At 45.7% G+C, this 23,216-nt stretch overlaps 2 protein-coding genes across 3 annotated transcripts in view; both read left to right on the top strand.

Moving 5' to 3' along the window:
* Positions 1-2,049, top strand: part of LOC142803983 (uncharacterized) — a 58,776-nt gene extending 56,727 nt beyond the window's left edge. For both annotated transcript variants that reach the window (XM_075890390.1, XM_075890392.1), the window contains exon 12: positions 1,464-2,049. In XM_075890390.1, coding sequence (XP_075746505.1) covers positions 1,464-1,535 — 72 coding nt within the window. In that variant the 3' untranslated portion in view covers positions 1,536-2,049. The remainder of the gene's footprint in view (positions 1-1,463) is intronic.
* Positions 2,050-6,899: 4,850 nt separating this feature from the next.
* LOC142803416 (uncharacterized) lies at positions 6,900-13,817 on the top strand. The gene is made up of 2 exons (XM_075888538.1): positions 6,900-7,236; positions 12,813-13,817. The coding sequence occupies exons 1-2, from the start codon at positions 6,948-6,950 to the stop codon at positions 12,923-12,925; spliced, it is 402 nt and encodes a 133-aa protein (XP_075744653.1). The 5' UTR covers positions 6,900-6,947; the 3' UTR covers positions 12,926-13,817.
* Positions 13,818-23,216: the final 9,399 nt, after the last annotated feature.

The raw sequence follows: 23,216 nt of genomic DNA, 5'->3' as shown, positions 1-23,216 counted from the left end.
CACCCTAAATGACATTCTTCCCACAATTCACACTGACAACCAACGACGCCAGCACAGACTCATGTATCGACGCCAACACCGAAATTTCTGTGAAACAAGGTGTGTAGCCCTATAGCAATGAAACAAGGGTACAGCTAGGCCCATACTGCGAAGCAACAATCAAGTAAGCAGTCGCACACCGGCACTTCAGCGCGAGCAAACTGCTTTCCAGAGGGAAGAAGTCATGGTTACTTCCAGCTTGACTAGCCTTTGTATGTACTGCTGGCGCTTTCTGACGATAAAACGCGAAGATATCTCCCTGCACCACCCTTCCGCCTTCTGTGTGCTTCGCTAACTGAGCCATTACTTAGTGAGTGTTCTTACGCTGCACTGGTGTGTGTATCGGCTGCGGAGCCTTTCTCGGCAATGGACAGAAGAGGGTGTACTTTTATTAAGAAATACCACTTTATATGTCTTCCACTTCTTCTGAAATGGGCATGTTTCAGTAATGTGGTGATACTTGGCCTTATCGCAGAAGGTTTCGCCATTACCAGTCTGAAACTCATCAAAACCAGTATGCCATAAAGGTTGATAGTATTCTCAATTCCATCGGGAAATATTATGAGCAAATAGCTTGTGTACTCATACAAACTTCATTTTATGTATTTTTGCATCTCACTTCTAATCACCTAGTCTCGGTCAGTAGCTGCACTAATCACTAAGAACTAATCACCGAGTACATGCTTTGACCACACGAAGTACAACACCTAGTTAAATATATATGAAAAACTCATGTACTTGTCCATGGCCGCAGTCAGGCTGATGAAGATGTTTTATTGGTACGTGTAAAACAGGATTGTCATTCATTTTCCACTTTACCGACAGGGGTAAGTTGCTGGTCATGCGATGAGAATGTTTAGCATAAGCGCAGTTTCGAGGTGAATGAAAAAACAGGATATCACGAGAAACAAAAAGGTGCGGTTCGATGGTCTTTGTCCAAAATTTTTAACGGGAAAAGTGGCAAGAGAGTTAGAACAACATTCCATTTGCTCAATAAAATTGACATCGTATTTCACACTTTCTTGCTATGGCGTATCATAGAGAGCTGAGCTACGCTATTAACCGTACCTCGATAGCCGAATGGAAACACTCGCTTTCTTACCGTGTGTTATCTTTCTCTCTTCTTAAGTTTTCCTGTTTTTCTCTTTCTCTGCACATCTTCAATCACCCATCAGTTATTGCAGCGCACCTTGGACTTGGTGCGGGAGAACAGCAAAAAATGTGCAGCATGAAAATTAAGAGAGTGCATGGCGTGCTTGAAACTTGAAAAATAGTGCCCTATAATCGTACACTCATAGATCCCTCTTAAACTTTTTAATTCAATGTTGTATTGCTAAATGAAAACGAACGTGCATCTGCGCTCACATTTCGAATTCAGTGGTATCTTAATGATAGGTAATTTTGACTTCTGCTCTCATTTGTAGGCATTTGCATCCGTCTTCCACTGCAAGGAAGACGATGTGATGAACCCACGCAACAGGTGCCAAGTGTGGTGACAAAGTGACACTGGCTGCACGGACAGGCCCCCATCATCGTGGTGGTCATTTGAATCATCACGAAGGTGGTTTTTCTCGCGGCTGCACATATAAAAATGCCACTTGTTTTTTTTTGTTTTTTTTTTGCTTTTGTGTGCCACCGTAAAAGAGAGTTGGGTACGATTTCACTTTCACTAATTTACCTCTTTTTTTTTCTATGACGATGCACACTCAACTTATGGGTTAGCGCATTTTGTCCGTACTCCCAGCTTTCATGTGCGATCTCCAAACGGAGACCTTGGCATGACCCGTACGATTTTCAGCGGCTTTTGTGGTTTGGGAGTGCTCCTAACTTACGGGGTGATGGTGTTCATTTTTCACGCTATACAATTTTAAGTGTATTAGTAGTTTACTAGCGCTATTATTTCTTTTGTAAGGTCAATCTCGAGAGTCAATTTCATATCCAATTAATGCGATGCTACGTTCCCTCGTTTTCGTCCTTCATTGCGTATGAGTAATACGATTAATAAACATATACGAGGACGTGCTATGGTTGACTTTATTATATGGAATGATCGTGAGCATGTGGAAACTACGCGAAAATATGAAGCATCTCTGAAGAAGGGCTCCAGACACGTGCTCTCCTTGTTTTTAAGGGACGAAGGGATCTGGCATGACTGTGAAAAACACTAACGTAATGTAATACGGCCGATTGATTGCCGTATTCACTTAGTTACTTCACTTGTTAACATCACTTCGTAATTAGAACAAGCGTTTTGTCTAGAACAGAGGTGATTAAGTATTTTGCCGTGTCGCCAGGATGAAATACTGTCGTCGTCACATCAGTTCGTTAAACAAGACAACGAAACTTTTTTAACATAATCATGACAACGATCACAATATTTCTTTTACTCTGGATGATCCCAAGTTGAGAAACTTTTTTTTAATTCCTTCCGAACCCCATAATATAACTTGGATACACCCAAAACCTACCGTGGAATTGTATGTGCCACTAACCTACACCTGAAAATGCGAAAGGTCTGCTAGGGTGGCCTGGACATGGAGTCTATCGCGTCGACCGCACACGAAGCCTCCCGTGTTGGGTGATATCGAATTGTGAAACTGGATGGCATAAAATTGAGCATTATTTAGAGCTTTCGCTTTCAAATCTACTGATTTTTATAGAGATTTCCGCATATATAAAAAAGAATTAAGAAATTTCTCCAAGCACACTTTTTTTATTAACAGTATCAGACCATTCGATATAGTATATGCTTGCACTGCTTTTGTGTTGTAATTCGTGCGTCCTCGCAGACCACAACAATTTTACACCTGATAAACATACACAGTGGAATGTTGATAGTAATCTCACGAGAACAAATTATGAAAATATAGTAACCTATAATTCCATTATCCAAAACAGCGTTGAAAATGTCACGATCAGCACATGCATGAAATTTGCGTTCTTTAATTATCTTAAATGGATTCTCTACCGTCCTCCTTTGCTCTCCTGTTTTGTGCCGCAATCAAAAGGGTACCATGTGAAGTGTCTAACCTTGCAGCGGTTTCTCTATAAAATGCATTCAAAATTTTAAAACACAATAATTCCATCCGTGATATGTCTTCTTTCATCGGTGAGATGAATGCCCACAACACTGGTCGGTGCCGGGGAAAGTTGAAAACAGAATCCGCGTGCGGTTTTCGCAGGCTTCATCCAGTTTGTTTATTAATAAAACAACTACCTCGGTGGTCGTTTAAGGTACGCACACACTTTTTTTGTTGTTCTCATAAGCGGCCGCGGACGACGTGGTCGCGTTTCTTCGCCGTTGGCAGGCAGGCAAGCAAATACACCTCCGACAGCGCCACCAGGCGCCTCTTTCAACACGTGAGAGAAAAATAGCAAGAATCGGGCTTTGGCGCTACGTGAAGCTGGCGCAAGTGCATAAAAGACCAACTGAATTTAAACGTGTTTGTTTCTAAGCAAAATATGTGTGCCTGCAAGGATTTCTTGTCCTACCAATAGATTGTCAAGATTGACCACATTCGCTGTTGAGTGACACTAGTGGTAATTTTTATCGACCTTCAACATCAAGGTAAAATAATTCCATTTTCTGGCATGAAAGCATGCTCGTTCTCGTCGTTGTGATGAACGATATTTTAATTTGAGCCACAAACATAATTTCGTTTTCTGCATGCTGTGGACAGTCCCTTTAAATATTTAGCTTCTCGTTGTCCTATACAGCAAAAAGATTTTTTTTCTTAAATATGCATGTAGACGTCATAACGCATAGCCAATATTTATTGGATGCATGGATGCTATGAGCGTCCCCTTTATAACTGGGTGTTCACATGTGTGCCACCAGACTTGCTAGAAAAAATAAAAAGAAACCTTTCTTTTTATGTTGACCTTCAATTAAAGAGATCAATTCAAAAACAAATGTAAATTTGTGCTCCATCTCTCTGCCTTTTCAGGCAGAATGACCTTATTTTCCCACTATTTCTGTCCTTTGTCTCTACTTTTCTTCCACCAATACTCTAACCGTATCTTACTTGCTTCTATCGGGGACATGTTCAGCTTTCTATGTTTGTTCATGAAACGTCAAGGCTCATGAGGGCTTTACCCATGCGTATACCTGGGTGGATATCACCGCATTCAATCAGACTATGCCCTATCGTTTGCTTAACTCCCCCACAGCAGGTACATTGTTCTTCTTCTTTACTGAATCTCGCTTTATGACTACGCGTTCGAAGGCAACCTGACCTCGCTTTGAACAGTAACGCGCTTCTTCTTGAATTATCATAAATCCTCTCCCACTTTAATTCGTTCTTGCCTTTAAGGCAGTTACTGAGGGCCGGCTTCTTTTATATTGCTGTCATCCAATGAATCCCCTCGGCCTCTCTGATTTTTTGCTTAAGGCTTTTTGTTGCTGTGCCGCCCACACTTCTAGCCGTATATTTACTAGTCAGCCACATAGTTCCTTTTCTCCACTTTCTGTCCACGCTCTTTTTATACAAATACCTGAACACCTTCGCTGCTCGTCTGCTTTCCTTCATTTTTCTAGGCCTCTCTTCAAATCTCACTTTGCTCTGAGCCTCCCTTACTTCAAAGCCTGTACATTTCATATCTCCCTTTAAAGCCTCATTCGTCGTCTTCCCGTGAGCGCTAATGCGGGACATCCCACAGCGCTTTGATTTACGTCCATGTCTGATTGCACTTCTGAATTCGTGCACACCACTGAGTTCCCGAATGTAAACCCTGCAACCATTACGCCTTTCCAAAGACATCGAAGCACTTTGTGCCTAATATATTACACCCCAATAACGCTCAGTGCTTCATTATTGCAGCATTCCTCTTTTCCTTTGCTGCCGATGTTTTTTCCCGACTTTCCATATATGTATCTCCCTCACTGATCTATACTTCGAGGTACTTGTACTCGCTTACTTTTAGCCCTGTATTGAGACCTCCTGGTCTTTGTGATCATAGAATACCATAAATCCACAAATTTTTGCACTAAATCCTAGCCCTAGGGCCTCGTCTTCCATTCCTCATATATCTACCAGCCGCCGTATATTGTCTTGACTGTCCCCGAATACGACAATATCGCCTGCATAAAATGGACCTGGAAGCTTCTGCTCAACCATCGCGCCAGCCTGTTTGTGTGACAGATTGAATTCAATGTTGCTGCCTTCCAGCACTTTTTCCATCCTCACCATGTAGAGCATGAATAACAGCGGGGAGAAAGGACATTCCTGTCTCATTCTCTTGTTAATTTCAACGCTGTCATTGCTACTTATTCCTTCTCATCCCATTAACGCTGTATTTTCTCTGTATATTTCTCCCCAAAACTATACAGTCGTCACCTACGCCTACTTCCTGGAGGAGGAGGAATAAACTTTATTATTCAGAAGGTGAGGGGAAATGGAGGAAACCAAGTTTGACGGGGGCTAGGTTGGTGCCCAAGCGGCCGCAAAACTAGCAGACCAGTTCGCCAGCTTGGCCTGTATATGCATGTTCGGGCTCCTTAAGGACCTTTCCGAGACTTTCGGTGAGGGAGATGACTGCAGGAGCTCCTCGGGTGGAGGGTGGTTGGGGCAACCCCATAATACGTTGTCTTGTACTGCCTGTGCTAGGCCACAGGTAATACACTTGTGTAGCTTTTCATCTTTCACTACTGCGGCCAGCCTCCTCGGGCTGAGTATACAATGAGTCTGAGCCCTTCGTAGTGTAGTCACTTGGGCCTGGGTTAATGCTTCATCTGGGGGTGGATAAAGCCGTCTTTGTTCTTGGTGCTGGCTGAGCCGTGGAGTGGTCCCAGGAACCAAATCCGAATGACCTGGCGCTCTGCCACGGAGACCGGCTCAGTCGGCACCGAGAACAAAAAAGGCTTTATCCACTTCCTTCAATATCTACTGTTCAAAGGTCGCTTGTGCCGCCTACCGGCTTTTTGTTACCATAATCACACGTACTCAAAATCTGTCATGGGTCCGTCACCACGCAGGCGTAGTGCCTCTTATCGCGAAGATTGAATCCACGTGAGGTATTCTGAATTTTTCACGTTCATATTATCCGAGCACACGTATTTGTGTGAAAAAATACATCTGGAAGACGCTTGTATGGCCAGGTGCAACAGACTTGCATCTTCATTATCATCAATGGCATCTCGATAATCATCATCAACGTCGTGTTCTGCAACGGAAGCAGCCGCTTATGTGACTGCTGCTCGATTCCGCTGACGTACGCTTATGGAAGTCTTCCAAGGTTCAGCACTAACAAACTCTACAGAACATCGCCATTTATTATATCCCTGGCGAAGAGACCTTTGCCCCACTCGTAAACAAGAAGTAGCTATCACAAGGCTGCGTTGCCGGGTACCAAATCTAAATTTCTGTAAACACAGGTCTGCTCAGGCACCTTTGCCACAGTGTTTTTTGTGATGAACTGAAAACAATAGATCATTTCTTTTTGACCTGCAGGCGGTTTAACACATTACGAAAAACCCGTTTAGAAATACCTTTACGTGGTATTGGTATGGACTTATCTGTGCCTGTCATTTTGTCTTTTGGGGCTTCCATTTCTGGTTTCACTAATGCGCGGCCATCCGAGACTATATTGATGAAACCAGTAGGTTGACTAAATAACCAGTCCCATTATCCTAGCATGTCCGCATAATTATATACGTATAAAATTAGATTATTGCTCTGTTCTAAGGATAAATTTGTTCATGTAAATATTTGTATTCATTACATTAAGCACCACACTTTCCTAGACTATCGGTAAATTTTCTGTTATACATTTATTATTACAAATCTGAACAGTAATATTTAAAACCACTCGATTCTTGGCTAATCTCCCATAGTGGGTATACGCCACTATCAATAGGGGAACAACTACTACAACAACAGTAGCAGTCGGTTCGCGTCGGCAGGCAGGACATGCGACCGCCGGACGATAATTCCGGCTGTCCTAGCCCGGAGGAAAAGCTGTCCCCGAGGCTACGGCGTAGGCGACTGATCTTCACGCTGCCTGGGGAAAGTGCCGCAGAGTCCTACTGCGGAGATTCCGTGTCGCACGACAGGCAACACAGGGGCTGCCCAGTCTTCGAGGCGCGCACTGAGAGAAGTGGCAGCAGGAAACGCAGCAGCGAATTCCCGACGTCCCCGTCTTCCGATGTGCTGGTGCAGTCCGGACCCAAGCGGCAACGCACTTTTGATGACGGGCACAGTGAGTGATGAAGAGACGTTGTAAACAAGCGGATAGGGCTAGTTGGCACAGATGCAAAACAGGTGCAAAACTAAACACCGAATCGACGAAGACAACACACAAATGCCTGTGTCGCGTCTCTCTTGTCGGTGTTTAGTTTCGCGCATGCAACGAAGATTTGCGGACAAAGCTTGAGTGTCCCTCAATGCGTAGTCCAGTTACCGGCCAGCTGGAAGAGTCAGCATTAGTGCCGCAGTGCGTTATGTACTGGTGGCGCCATCTATCGTATCGTAGTTATATTTTGTTACGCGTATCGATACAGCGAAACAAAATATAACTATGTGGTGCAGCACGTTTGCACAGCTGCAAAAAACATAAGTTGCTCTGCAGGGTATTTCTTATCTGAAATACCTCTCTATCACGTTGTGCAACAAAATAATTTAGGTTTGAACAGTCTTCACTCGCCCCGACTGAGAAGGCGTCCAGATAATCTTCGGTTTCAACAGATGCGGCGGCCGCTGTTTTGTGGCATGGAATCGAAGGGGCACTGCGAAGACAGGACCTAAGAAGACCGAGTGCGATGAGGCAGGCACGCATTCCTTCATTTTTTTCGCCTTGTATTTTAGAGTAGCGCGCACGCTTGCAACTAAAGCTAGAAATGCATGCCCCATTTTTCAAGACCGAAAAAACGGCCCGTGTGGTCTACGCCGCAGTTGCCTCCACAGTAGTGCTGCAAAATGGGCGCCTCTATTCCATTCCGATCCCATTCCGGGGAATTGACATTCGCCGCGATTCCATTCCTTTTAAATCCTCGGATGAAAAAAAAATGGTCCATGCCCCCTCCAGGAATGGCGCGGCCGTTCGATTTCATTCCTTGAATTCCTCAATGTGGAAAATGCATCTTGACAGTTATATTGAGTTAAAAATGAATTATACCTTTAAAAAGGTGTCTTCAGCATTGAGAACTGCAAAAGCAATAAAAACACGTTACCAAGGTCGGGGGAAGTAGCTTAGTGGCATATCTTGCGCAGTAAAACCACCCTATAGTGGTTCCCGTAGCAGCAGTTCAACCACCACATATAGTATAGTATAGTAACAAAACACCATACATCTGCTGGTATTATATTGAACAGTGCACCACCGCTCTGGCACCTTGTGCCTTTGCATCCAGTATGGAACACAAGGCCGCACTGCTCGTCAGCCCTCAAGCTTGTCAAGCGGGCCTCACAAGCTTGGATGGGGTAAGGAGAACTTTATGTTCGCCTGTGCGCAGGTATATGCAATGTTCCTTGTCGCAAAGGTTATTTAGGTGTGTCAAGTACTAAACTGCTCGCAAGATAAAGATGAGGCCGTGCATAACAGCCCCTTTCTTGTGGGATATCAATGAGAACCAATGTGCGGGGACAATTGGTTTCTCCTCTCAGGATATGTTGGGATAATGCATTTGTTGGTATGCCAACTTGTGCCACGGTTTTTCTTTGTTAACGCTTTTACACAACGCCTTCTTTTTGCTTTGGCTAACTAAAGATCAACCTAGAGAAAGCGTTGTGGCCTTCGACTTCGATAGAGCATGTGCTCAGGCCTGTATGACTAGTTTTAGCATCATATGACAGTAGTATCTATCAAGGGTGTAGAAAATTACTGCGCAATGTCCTATTTGCTTGCCAATGAAAACACGAATATGTGCCGAGTAGTAGGAACCAAGCGAACTTGAAGTTTAAGGAGTGAATACCACCCGAACGAAGAGAGTCAATACACACACACGGAACGCCACTTACAACAATGATTCATCTTTAAAGAGCGCCGAACATATATACACACCCCGCGCATCGTCACCTTGTCCCAATGTGCAGTCACATTAAAGTAGTGTAACTCTTTTGACGATAATGAAATGGAGGCTACGCTGGTGCATAGATCACCTAATTCGATCATTTTCTCGGCGTCAATGATGAGTTGTACTAATTTATCAGTACGACTAATCAGTACGACTATATATGTTCTATGCTCTTTCGAAATAAATCTTTGTTGGAAGTGGCGCTCCGAGTGTGTGTATTGTCTCTCTTCGTCAATGTCGTATTTGTGTCCTTAACTTGAAGTTTGTTAAACTAACAAGCCCAGTCTGCCATTCTCAAACCAAGCGAAGTTACAAAAAAAAAAGAGAGATAACGATAACAATGAAATGATCCCACCCCGGAGCACTGGCAGTGCGGGATGGCGACCTCTCTGCTCGAAATTCAGGAACGCCTTATTTCCAGGTCTTCATCCACCGATTTTTTTTAATCTTCCGAACACGTTCGGCAATCGTTCACTAGTTTTTTGGTCACCAGTCTTGCGTCTTAAAAAGTGCTTAAGCGTTCATGAGACTTCTAAATGCTACAGTAAAGGTCGCAAGCAGTACAAGCTAGGCGCAACAAAAAACTTTATTTTGTTGGCCTTATTCATCGAACTTTTGCAATACAATGTAAAAGCTAAATGAGCAATTTGTTGTTTAGTTTTAAAACCCAAATTGGGACTGAATGGCGTTTTCAAGGGTTGGTTCTTTCAAAAAAGAGAGATGAGGCAATTGCCGTCTTCCTATGTGTTACTCTTCTCAAACATGAGCTGCTCAAGCGTGAACCGCTGTACGAAGGAGCCTGTGTGGCAGTGCATTATGGTAGGGCTTCTCTAGCTGCCTACACGCGCAGCGGCAGCGGTGCATCCCCCCTCTCCTTCTCCCGCTCTACAACAGAGCGAACATAGGTTTAGTGCACCGCGTGGGTTTTTATTTTTTTTATTTTTTTTTTGGGGGGGGGGGGGGGTCAGGGAGGCACCGCGTTGGCCGTGGTTACGTGGACTTTCTTACTTCAGGCGGCTTCCGGAACCAATGCTTTCAAAAGTTCATTCTCTGTACGGAGTGGGGGGGGGGGGGGGGCACACACATGTGATCGTGTACGACTGTGTGCTGCGCTGACCTAAAGACAGACCTAAAGACGGGCAAAGGCGCTCATGTGTTACAGGGGGGACAATACTGCGAAACTGGCGAGGGGGAGGAGGAGGTGATCTCCCAGTGAAAAAAAAAGCGTCGCGCCAGCGTTAATACATGTCACAACTTGGAGAAGCGATTTTTTTTTTTTTCGTGTGCTCATAACATCTCTTCACATCGTAGCTCTCCTAACTCGGTGGATCTTCTCCCGATCTTGACTGCTTTTACGGACGGTTAGCAGTTGCGGTGGTTCGGGCGAGCGCTAAGGGAGGCGGATCAGATGTGTCCTACTTTCCATTTTTATTTCTTCTCTTATATTTTCCCTCTTATACCTTTTATTACCTTTACCACATACCTGTAGCAACCTCTTGAGCTGTCATCTTAAGGATAGACAGTTACGGGCGTCACTTTTCTTTTTTTTCTGTATAAGATCACTTAGAGCGAGAGAGAGAGAGAGAACATGCCTCCGGGTCAGCCGCCGGTGCCAGAAGCTAGCACTAAGACGTGAAGCGTGTGAACACAGCAGACGGCTGGGGACTGTAGCTGGGGTGCCACCGAGGGTGAAAAAAAAAAATCACAAGGCCGAAAGAAGGTGGGGGAGGGGAAAGGGGAGCATGCTGCCGCTGTCGTTCCGCCGGACTGTGGTTAGGCAAAAATATAGACAAACTTCCGTGCAACATAGTCAATATAAGAAAAACTTGTAGCAGGCGCGTTGCTTATAAATGGATCGTGCTTGTAAGCTGCCAAACAATTTTAAAAATGCTCCTTTATTGTTACACTCGAGGCTTTGATTTACAAACGTTTAAAGTTTGAAAAACAGCCCGAAAACGGGCTCCATTTTTGGTATTAGGCGTAATTCCACTCCGACAGAAATATGCTTAATTCCATTCCCATTTTATTTCTCGAATATTTGCCACTATTCGATTCCTATTCCATTCGGTTGTCACGAAAATGTGGAGTGATTCCGGAATAATTCCAATTATGGAATGGCAACACTGCTCCACGGTGTTCACTCATTCGCAAGCCATCAAGGAAACTTTGTGTACGCAGCTGGTCACCTGTTGTACATGCGCCAGCCGCAGTTTCGCGGCGCCCTCTGCGACGAAGTGGTCTCTAGAGGTTACCTTGGTGCGCACTTAGTCAGCTTTAGGGTGAGGAGGTTTGTGGCGTCCACTTTGGCGCGGCACCCATATTTGAGCACACGGTATCAGACAGACACCCCACCGCTCTACAGCTGTTCCATTCAGAGGTGCGGCCCTCGCAGCAAGAAATGGAGTCATGGTGGCGTCAGCTGCTTCAAAAAAAAAAAAAAAAAATGGCAACATCCTTAAGGGGGAGCACGCAATGAGGCACACTGGGGGCCTAGAGTCAGAGTTTTCTGTAAATACACTAGACGGAACTCTGGCACTAGTGTCTATGGAAATTTCAACGCACACTACTTCAGCCAGCCTGGGAATCATGGGTAGTACATAAATTTGCATAAACTTGGCACTTTTTGCTCCGCTTGGATTCACGTGGCTTAGAGCTGCTTTGTCGCGATATGAGAATCGGCAATTGTTCAGCAGTCGCACTTCACCACTTACGCTTTTAGGCTCATCCTTTCTAATGGGCTCACGAAATTCACAATGGTCTGTATTTTTTTATTCGAAATGAAATTATAACACAACAAGGAACAAAGTCACTGGTGAGTTCGAAATCCGCAAGCGCCAAGAATAGGCAAATTTGTGTACTGCCCATGATTGCCATAGTCGCTGAATGATCTCAGCGCTTGAGACCCCTCTAGTTTTAGGAAACTCCATGCCCCTGGAAGCACTCAAAGTGACGAGCATTATCTCGACGCGGCGCGGGGCGTAGTCTCCACACCGAAATTATGTTGCTTATACCATGCTGCCTACGTAAACAAACGTTTTATATAATTGCATTATTGGCTACCCTTTGTGGTGCCGTTTGTATCGTAGAATAAGACAGTTGACGACGACCTAATGTTTGCCTTGGGTGTCTATTAGTGGCACTCGCTCGTTAGGATTTGTGCATCTTTCGTGTACTCCTCGCGCTAAACTTGCGTTTCCTCGTGCTCCCGAAACGGATCTCACAGGTCACGTTAAAAAAAAAAAAAGGAGCGTGGTTGTGATTAGCTCTGCCACGTGCCTTAACCATCTCAGCTGCTTACAACAAAACTGTCTGCTCATTTAGTGAATTCCTCTAATTTCATTTTTCACTTATTATTCTGAAAGCCAACATCAAATTCTCTTAAGCGAACTTGCGTTCTAATGTATGCGCATCCAATGTATTCCTTTACCTTGCACCACACCCATCAATTTCGGGGCAGTTTTGCTTACATAAAAGTCTTATGTTCCCAAAACCAAAAATACATGACCGGAAATAATTGAAGAAAACCAAATTCTGTACTCCTGGAAGCAAAAATAATTTGGACTGGCTGGCTTGTGTTGCGGAGTGAAATTCGTAACTCTGTTTTAGGTGAGGCTGCACAGTGCATTGTTGAATAACTGCCGCTACATTTTTTTTTTTCAGAAGCATTGGTACCGGTAAATACAAGGGGGTATTTGAAGCGTCCACTCTTCCAGCTTGACCGTAAGAAGGCTGCTGCAGTATCTCTTGATCTTGCCACGCGCAGGTCCCGTCCGGAAGAGGTGCTTAGTGTGCCGTTTTCTGGACCTGATCACGAAGTGCTACGACTGCCTTTGCGCCGGTGTTCTAGCGTGGCTCTACATCAAGTGGTTCGTTTGAAAGCGTGCTACAGCCGTGCCACTCGAGCCGCCCCACGAATGAGCACCTTTCCGGGAAACAACTTGTGCCCAGTCATCCACCGTGATCAATATAGAAGAAATGCATCCACGCAGAAAGATTACACTACTTTTTTCACAAACTAACGCTCCGCTCAGCTCCTAGCGTAACCAGCGTAATCTTATCTTAGATGTTCTGCACCGCAATTTTTCGAAGGACATGAACCATCTGTCTGGTGTACAAGCTGGAAGCAAAAAAAAACAAAAAACAGAAAGGAGCCTATATGCAACTGTGATGGTACTTGACGGCCAAGTAGTCGCAGTGACACTTCGTCAGCAGTTAGGTTTTCATGAGACACATGCCGTCATGGTGTAAATTGTGACGGCAAGTCATACACAGAACAAGTACACTAATGAAACGTGCTTAAGAAATTGTGTACGTGAGTGAAATTTATTGGCGGCAATAATTTGGGACATTATGTCACGTATTTTCATCTCTACAAATTCATGAAATGTGTTTTGACAGGCTGGTATATGAAGAACCACTTGGTACCTGAACTTGGTGAAAGCACTCGTTGTTGAGTTCGAGTAATTCATTATTACTTCACAAATTAGAACGCATGAGGCGTTGGACAACTGATCATATGCTCGGTGCGAGGACCACTCGTACAACTTGTTCGGGCGAACCTGAAAGCTGTATTCCGATATGCAAAACATCCTGCGTTAGTTTGCTGTTAGTTACAATACATTTGCTTCATAATCTTACAAGGCTTTGCGTAAAAGGTGTACAATGATGTCAGTCTGGGTAATCTGCTGAACTGCAGTCATCTGCCTAACCACAACTGACGCGATATAGTGGAACAAGTGGTTGCTTGAGTTAATTGGTATAGCATACTCTCGACAATAAAAACCTTTCAGGTTGCGCCGAATGCGCGGTGGAGGTGGAGTGTTATGGTGTGTACTTTATTTCGTTGTAGCATTCTTCGCAGTAAAATAAGTTTCACTTGTTAAGTTCGCAGTGAGCGTTAGAGTTTATCCCGTTTTTCAACTCTGAAAAAAAAAGTACCACGTCGAAGATCTGCTGATTTCCTCCCTGCTTACCAACACCACGCTTGTTCGAAAAAGGCAAAATAAAAAGTGCATATCTGTCAATGCTGACACAGGAAGTTAAGTTTAATTGCACCATTCTAATGTAGTCATTATTAACCAAACCGGTTTGGTGGCCGTGACTTGGCTCAACTGAGCTGGTCGTCGCTAGTGAATTCCAGCCACACTCTAATGGCAGATCGATACAAATGCAGGGGCTCAAAACGGTACTCTCAGTGCACTTTGTCAACTTAAAAGGGCTTCAAAATTAGTGAGGAACTTTTCACTAGGGTGTGCCTTTTCCTTAGGTCCTGATGTTCGTACGTAAGGCTACGCAGTAAAAATCTTGGAGGAAGTTTTAGCTTCATCTTCAAGAACAGAACGCGATAGACTATTCGTCCATAGTGGTCATCGCCTTCTCTATTGCGAGGGTGGATTCGGTTTTTTAGCGCGTACCTCAACTGCCGTAATGAAACCAACAATTATACCTGCAACAATGGCTGTTACAATCTATCCATAATTGTGTTTTGCAAGCATAGTTTTTCAATGCCTAATACGCCGAAGTATTCTTTTTGCGAATCAGGGAAGGGCCCACAGCATGTCCAACATGCTAACCTACGCAGCTGTTGACTTTGTAGATGCTTCTGTTAATCGATTGTGATTAATAAATATAGCTGACCGCGTTCTGATGGAGGCACCTTCAGAACACTCGCTAGCTGTGCAATTCACATGTTTTGACGCCTGGCGCGATTCTACGCATAGCCACACACTATCAAATTAGTTAAGGAGACGTCTTTCGCTGCGTGACATTTTTGTAGTGATGTTTTTGAAGGCAGTCTCAAGGAATTACCATTGAAGGCAGATTCAAGGAATGACCTTTGAAAACAGTTTCAAGGTATGACCTTTGAAGGCAGATTCAAGGAATGACCTTTGAAAACAGTTTCAAGGTATGACCTTTGAAGGCAGTTTCAGGGAATGACCTGGCTCCGTGGTCGAACATCAGGTTGCCATGCACGCGGCCTGGGTTAGATTGTCGATTTGGAGCGAATAATTTTTGTTATTGATCAGATTTTATTCGTTTGCAATTGTTTTGTGACAGCCACGACGATGATTGTATAGTTCATAACCACCGATGCCGCCAACAACACCGACACCTACGCTGAAATTTCGTCGATACGAGCTCTTTGCCGCTGTTACACCTATGATTTCGTTTGCCTACAAATGGTTCTTTTACGATAATCTATTTTTATTTTACAAGTCCTACGGCCGCATAAATCATGGATGATACCCCGTAGTGGATTGAGCCATTCCTCTAAGTACAACCGACCAACCAACATGTAGCACAGTCGCAGCAAAATGTGGAAGAGTGGGATTTGTAGGAAGGAAAAAAATCCCCGGCTTAGGAGACCGATGCCTTATCCGTTAGGCCAAATGGGAATTGTAGAACATTTTTTAAGCCCTATTGGGATATGACTACAAGTATGCATGCTTGGCAAAAACTTCAGCATCTTGTAATAACATCGCGTGCACGTGACGTCAAAACAGGCTGATAGAGTGTTCCACTCGCCGTCATGGTTTCTGGTGGCGCTGAATGACACTCGCAAGTTTAATGCCCATACATGCCCCAAACGTTGGGCGGGGGATAGCCGCTGTGGTAGCTCAGTTGGTGGAGCATCGCACGCGTTGCTCGAAGGTCGCCGGTTTGGTCTCTGCTCATGACATGTTACCTTTTCGTCCGCTTTTCTTTCTTCACATTTACATTCCATTTCCTCCTAAGAACATCCCCTCTACTTTCCTTGGCATGGTGGTTTGTTAGATATTGTTAGACCGACGGACCAAGATTTCTGGGTCCATGTATCCCGAAAAAGACTTTTGTTACAAGCTGCCACTCAAGCGTCGCCAGCGCGAAGTCGGCGACGGGAATGACAGCAGGTTGGTTCGTTCCGCACGCAAGCAGAGACAGTGAAGAGATCAGAGACGTGAGAAAACAAAACAACTTTACTCTAGTGATATTGCAGCACACGGGATATAATACAACACTTCAATACAACTAACAAATCACATCAACACTTGATGCAACTAAAAAATATATACAAAACAATAAATCAGCTTACGCGAGAGAACTATCACAAACTACACAAACTAACAACAATAGAAATACGGAGTAGAAAGTTCGAAGATATAAACAGGTGAAGGCATACGTGTGATGACCGGCAGCGTTGTGTCCCCGACGATCGGATGCGAGAAGTCGAAGAGAGTTCTGGCACGACTGCGATGTCGGCGGTGTTGCAACGCTGGTGGCTCCGGGAGGCTAGTGCTTGCAGGTGACTTCGAGCAGGTTGAGCTAACTCGAAGCGAAGTCCCGATGTCTACGTTGCAGACGTTAATATCGCGTCACAGCTAGACGAACGGCTAAGTTTAGGTGGCCAGCCGATACAGAGCCACACTAAAAACTTCTAGAAGAGATGCTTGTTGATCTGTTTCTACACCATCTTGGTCAGCGACTAGTCTGCCTAGCAGGGCAAAATCCTGCGCTTAAATCCCCCTCGTGTCTCCTCGCTCTTTTCCTTGGGGACAACAGGCCTCTACCTGGGTCCAATCATGCGCGTTTAATTGAGGGGAAACTCCGCCCCAAAAATATTTTGACCCCACCCCCTTTTAATAGGGAGAGGGCCCGCAACTAGCGAGAGTGACAACCTGTCGGGTTGTCGTACGGCTTGGCCACCAGAGCGTTTCCCACGCTTTTCTCCGTGGGAACGGTCAACCACTTAGCTCTCAGCCGGGCGTCTTGTAGTCTAATCCTTGTACGGGGTATACCGCGGCCTTCTACGACCTTGCAAACGTCGCCACGGTTACAAAAGGATTAACTGTCGGCGGCGACGTTCTAAGGAGAGCACCCCCATTTTGCACTTATCGGTTCCCTTTCATGTGCCGCCGTTTCTCACGGTCAGTCGGGGAGTACGGCGCCCGTTAATTGCCGTGACGCGGTGTCGCCGAAAATAGCCGTCCGTGACATTGCCCCCCACTTTCAGAATGTTATTCATAACATTTGTTCGCACGGAGGGGTATTTTTTCGACAACAAGGAACAAAACACCACCAACAAGGAAGGCATGAGGACTGTCCCTCTCATACACAACATACATAGGCAGAGTGCACCAAAGTAACAACAAAAGGCAAAGCAAACAATTGTTAGAGTACCAGCTTCATTTACACGCAATAATATCAAGGTGCCATACAAACAAGAAGAAGAAATAGCCGTGTACGGCAGCCATCAATACAGAATACACAGCATGAATGTATACTACAAAATAAAACGGAACAGGTGCGCTCCTCAACTGTAGTTCAATCCTTCTATGTGCATTACCGCAAGTAAAAACAACCAATGCACCAAGCAACAAGAAAATAACTCAAAATACACTTCTTATACAATGAAATACGTACATACAAACCGAACACAACCGACGGAAGGAAAAAAAAAAAACATGCTCATAGACCTCAAGTCTCAATGCGCGCAACGACAACTGTACCGGGTCACGCCAATCTTAATCAATTTACGAAATCATTCGGTTTATGCTAACATCTTCCTCAAATGCTCATTCATGCCACATCCCCATGGCAGTGGAGGCATACGATATAACACTATACCTTAAAACACTCGAAAATAACACTTTTCTGTTTTTACCTTCTCGATATTTTTGTACTAGTGATTAAAGCACTTCTAGTTCAGCGGTTTTCTTTCTGCAAACTTTACATCAAATCTTGTACCCTACCCTAGACACAATTCAAACGACTCCAACATGACTCTTCAATGTTGCACTGAATAACCATACTTAGTATGCGCGTGCGACAATTACTAAAACTGACCGTGCCCCTTTTCTCAATTAGATTCGCTTGAATCGCACACGATGGGGTCGCTTTCCCGGCGGCTTTCGAGCACGCCAGAGGTTACAAAAAGCACGAACGCCAGGCTGTGTCCTACTGTCACGCCTCATTCTGCATTTCGGCCGGCTTTCTTCGGTAATGTGAAAGGGGTACAAGAAGCAGGGGGGAAGCCTGTGCCATTTTTCTTTTGTGTTCTCCCCTATGCGGTATTTAGCCACTCTGCCCTTTCGACTCTGACCCTTCGGCAAAGGCCGCTTTCCCGAATTTGTCGAACTGAACCGCACGCTGCGTTGGGGTGGCGTACCTCGTTTCCTCCCTCTACACCTGGCTCGCCGCTTGTGCTTCCCTGAACGCCACCATTGACGTTCCTTGAAACGGAACGTCAATGGCCTACCCTCTCGTCTTTCTTGCGACTGAGTGGGGCCTGACCTAGGCTTGCACAGCGCAGTGCGCTTCCGCTTCTTTCGTTTCCGGCGATGTTTGCCTGCGCCCTTTCTCTCGATGCCATCATCAAGTCGCGTCGGGAACTGAGAAGTCGGGAAGCTCGTTGGAGCTTGTGTTACATTTTGCCCCACGCTTAAACATTTCGAACTCGGTGTCACGACGGACTGCCGGGCCAAATTATCTTTGTTAATGCTGATGAAACCATTAACTGGGCCCTCTCCGATGGCATCGCTGCACTCCTGAAGCGTCGCGTTCTCGCTGTGTTTAGCCACTGTGCTAACCCTATCTGCATGTGACGATCTCGAGACGTCCTCTCGAGGCATGAGAATGGTTTCCAGCTTCTTACTGAGTCCATTAGGGCTGCTGGCACACACCTCATCCTCGCTAGGACCGTTTTTTGATACTGTCTCTACTGCGAGACCGGCCAAGGCCTTGTTCTCTACATCATTTATATGGATGCATTCGAGAATATGCGGGCCCTTTTCTAGCGCGATTTCTGGTTCTGGCGTTTCGTGACGCGCTTCAATGTCCAACGCTTTCCGACGCGCCTTGCTTTCAGACTCTTGTCTTTCTGCTTCGCGCTCTCTTTCAGACTCTTGTCTGAGCTGCTCTTCTTTTGTCCAGACAGAAGTTCCGAACATCCGGAGCATATCTGCTTTAACTACCTTGTAGTTGTTCGCGTTCTGCTGACCGAGTCGCGCAACAGCTTCATTTGCCTCGCAAGGCAGACCCGTGAGTAGCCCTTGAAACCATGTGTCTCGCTCAAATGACAGTCCCTCGCCGGCATCGCCGTGCTCACTGCTGGATCGGCTCACCCTGCTACCCTCACTGAGGCGAATCTCTAATTGCAGTAACTGCACTTCCCGTTCTCCAGCTTCCCTTGCCGCTTCTCGTTCTCTCTCCCTTTCTTTTTCCCTTTTCTCCCGGGCCCGTGCCCGCTCTTCTCTGGCTTGCGCCTGTTCCTGCTGTTCCTTAACCCATTGTCTCAGTTCGGCGCCCTCGAGGCCTAACTGTTTACCGTACGCGATCCACTTATCAAAATTCATACACTCCATGCTGCAAACTGTCACTATAATGCTACTATAAAAACAGCGCAATCATTGCAGGATGCAACCGCTTCAACTGTGCGGCTCTATCACCACGCTGCCCGCACGGTTCTCGTTCACCCCTTACTGTCTTACTCTTGTACGGAACGTCCTGTCTCGCGGACGCCAGTTTTGTTACAAGCTGCCACTCAAGCGTCGCCAGCGCGAAGTCGGCGACGGGAATGACAGCAGGTTGGTTCGTTCCGCACGCAAGCAGAGACAGTGAAGAGATCAGAGACGTGAGAAAACAAAACAACTTTACTCTAGTGATATTGCAGCACACGGGATATAATACAACACTTCAATACAACTAACAAATCACATCAACACTTGATGCAACTAAAAAATATATACAAAACAATAAATCAGCTTACGCGAGAGAACTATCACAAACTACACAAACTAACAACAATAGAAATACGGAGTAGAAAGTTCGAAGATATAAACAGGTGAAGGCATACGTGTGATGACCGGCAGCGTTGTGTCCCCGACGATCGGATGCGAGAAGTCGAAGAGAGTTCTGGCACGACTGCGATGTCGGCGGTGTTGCAACGCTGGTGGCTCCGGGAGGCTAGTGCTTGCAGGTGACTTCGAGCAGGTTGAGCTAACTCGAAGCGAAGTCCCGATGTCTACGTTGCAGACGTTAATATCGCGTCACAGCTAGACGAACGGCTAAGTTTAGGTGGCCAGCCGATACAGAGCCACACTAAAAACTTCTAGAAGAGATGCTTGTTGATCTGTTTCTACACCATCTTGGTCAGCGACTAGTCTGCCTAGCAGGGCAAAATCCTGCGCTTAAATCCCCCTCGTGTCTCCTCGCTCTTTTCCTTGGGGACAACAGGCCTCTACCTGGGTCCAATCATGCGCGTTTAATTGAGGGGAAACTCCGCCCCAAAAATATTTTGACCCCACCCCCTTTTAATAGGGAGAGGGCCCGCAACTAGCGAGAGTGACAACCTGTCGGGTTGTCGTACGGCTTGGCCACCAGAGCGTTTCCCACGCTTTTCTCCGTGGGAACGGTCAACCACTTAGCTCTCAGCCGGGCGTCTTGTAGTCTAATCCTTGTACGGGGTATACCGCGGCCTTCTACGACCTTGCAGACGTCGCCACGGTTACAAAAGGATTAACTGTCGGCGGCGACGTTCTAAGGAGAGCACCCCCATTTTGCACTTATCGGTTCCCTTTCCTGTGCCGCCGTTTCTCACGGTCAGTCGGGGAGTACGGCGCCCGTTAATTGCCGTGACGCGGTGTCGCCGAAAATAGCCGTCCGTGACAACTTTGAAAGAGTTTAAATAAGGTAAAAGAACTCACCACATTCCTGTTTGAAGACATGGCAGTCGAACGTGCTAGATGGTCACTTCAAAAGTTTTTGTAGGGTAAACAATTAATAACATGTGTTTTTAATAGTCATATCCAGTACGCATGCCAATTAGAGTATTTAACAGCATTGCATGAGCTAAGCCCGTTCTGTCTTGTATAACATATATGAGTTTCAGTTTTTTTTAATTTAAGGTCAATCGATTATTGCTCATCAAAGGATCAAAAGGTCAAAAACATGGTTGATTCACCCTCATAGGAATGGGTAAAACACGAAGACGCTTCTTACAGAAGTAGTTTAATGTTTACCGTCTCCCTACATATATACAGCTAAAAGGATTCCGTCGTTCGACTCCCCTGCCTGTGGAAAACGTAGACTGGCCAGGATTCCAAGCTTCTATAAATGCTCAGTGTGGTAACATTCAATCTATATCTGAAATAGAAAGCCTAATTGCATCAGCCTTAACAACGCATACGAAACTTGTGAATGTGTCGCTACCAAGATCACAACTTGACGCACAATATGAATGCCTTCGTGCAATCCGTCACCGGGCAGAGAGAAAATACAGGAGGACGAAATCACCATCTGACCTATCTACAGCATGCCAAGCACAACGACATGTATTGTGACACCTCGTTAAGCTCGATAGGCAACGGTGGAGGGTATTTTGTAGCTCTCTTGATCCCAGAAAACCCCTGTCTCGAATATGGCAAACTGTCAGAAGCCTTCAGACGTCCACTCAACAGTTCTTCCCTTTCTGATCTTTGGCTCTAAAGCAAGGTCGACCTGAAGTAGAGGTTTCAGATGATTACTGCGACTTACTTGTAGGTATGTCCTCATCATCAACATCACCTTCGTGTTTAGCCTCACCGCCATCCAGCGACGATCGCCTCGACTTACCATTCACAATGCACGAACTCGACGATGTGATTTCTGCGCCCCGACGATCGTCCGCACCAGGGCCTGACGGAATTACTAATTCGGCTCTATATCATCTCTGCCAGGAAGGAAGGCACGCTCTCTTGTCGTTCTACAACTCTACGTGGGAAACAGCGACAATCCCAGAGTGTTGGAAGTGCAGCCGCATAGTGGCCTTACTGAAACCAGGCAAGTGGTCACACGAGTTGTCTTCTTATAGACCCATTGCGCTAGCCAGTTGCATCGGTAAGGTGATGGAACGCATGGTACAGGCAAGATTGGAATGGCTGCTGGAGAATAATGTCGGCTTACCAGATTTTATAAATGGCTTCCGTAGAGGTCTATCATCTATAGACGGTGTTGTAGATCTAGTTTCTTCTGTTGAAAAGGAAAGACAACGTCGGAGATTGGTAGGGGCCATTTTCTTAGATATAAAGGGCGCGTACGATAGCGTCCATCATGGGGCCATTTCTGATACACTTGAAGACATCGGCGTAGGTGGCCGACTACACGCATGGATAGGGAGCTATCTCAGAGAACGTACCATTTTTATGTCCACATCCGACGGTGACACGGCCAAGCACCTCGTAAGCCGTGGAGTTCCTCAAGGCGCCGTCCTGAGCCCCATGCTTTTTAACATAGCACTCATTGGCCTTGAAGCTGAGCTTCCCGACGTTGTCAGATTCAGTGAATATGCGGACGACATATGCATATGAGCATCTGGAGCAACGCGACCACAACTGCGAGCAAGGCTACAACAAGGCACATCAATAACATATAAATAATTACGTCGTCTGGGCCTGGAACTTTCAATGGAAAATTGTGCTGCATTGGCTTTTACGAAGAAATCAATGTCGCGGTACCCAATCTTCGCTCACGGAGCAGTGATTCCCGTGGTCAACCACCACCGCTATTTAGGGGTCGTCACTTATCGCAACCTGTCCTGGTCAAAGCATGTGACTGTGCTGCGAAACAAACTAATCAGTTTTGTGTATGTTCTTCGTGTTATAGCAGGACTGAGATGGGGCCCTTCGGAGAAAAGTCTTCTGCAGTTATACAAGGCATTGTTTGTGGGCTATATAAGGTACAGCTCACCTGTGCTTTCCAACATGCGGGCAACGTGCCTTCGTACTTTAGAGAGCCTTCAGGCACGAGCACTGAGAATATGCCTTGGCCTGCCACGGTGCACGTCCACCCCTGGCACTATAGGGGAGTCACGCGCCTACCCTATATAGGTTTACACGTCCTGTGAGCCTCTTTGAGTGCATCTTCGTCTGCTGACCCGACATGCACAGCACCCGTTGTCTTCGCTACAAGTGGACTGACCAGGCTGTACCTATTCGCGATGCCTGGATACGCATAGGCACATGATCCATTCAGTCTTTGCACCTGCCGTAATCCCTGCAGTGCATCCATGGACATTGACTAAACCGCTGGTGTGCCTCCACATACTTGGAATTTCGTATAAGTCGCGTGTTTCTTATATTGCCCTCAAGCAACTCACCTTGGCACATTTAGATGACCGATAGAGCGACTCTGTGCACATTTACACCGATGGATC

This window comes from Rhipicephalus microplus, chromosome 3 (genome assembly GCF_043290135.1).
Source record: "Rhipicephalus microplus isolate Deutch F79 chromosome 3, USDA_Rmic, whole genome shotgun sequence".
In the NCBI taxonomy this organism is placed as follows: Eukaryota; Metazoa; Arthropoda; class Arachnida; order Ixodida; family Ixodidae; genus Rhipicephalus; species Rhipicephalus microplus.
Note: the sequence above shows the minus strand (reverse complement) of the source record. Positions and strands in the feature narration are given on the sequence as shown.

Coding starts and splice junctions, on each gene's coding strand:
- LOC142803416 (XM_075888538.1), top strand. CDS start 6,948: ATGCGACCGCCGGACGATAATTCCGGCTGTCCTAGCCCGGAGGAAAAG. Junction 7,237..12,812: donor CACTTTTGATGACGGGCACA/GTGAGTGATGAA, acceptor TGCCACGCGCAG/GTCCCGTCCGGAAGAGGTGC.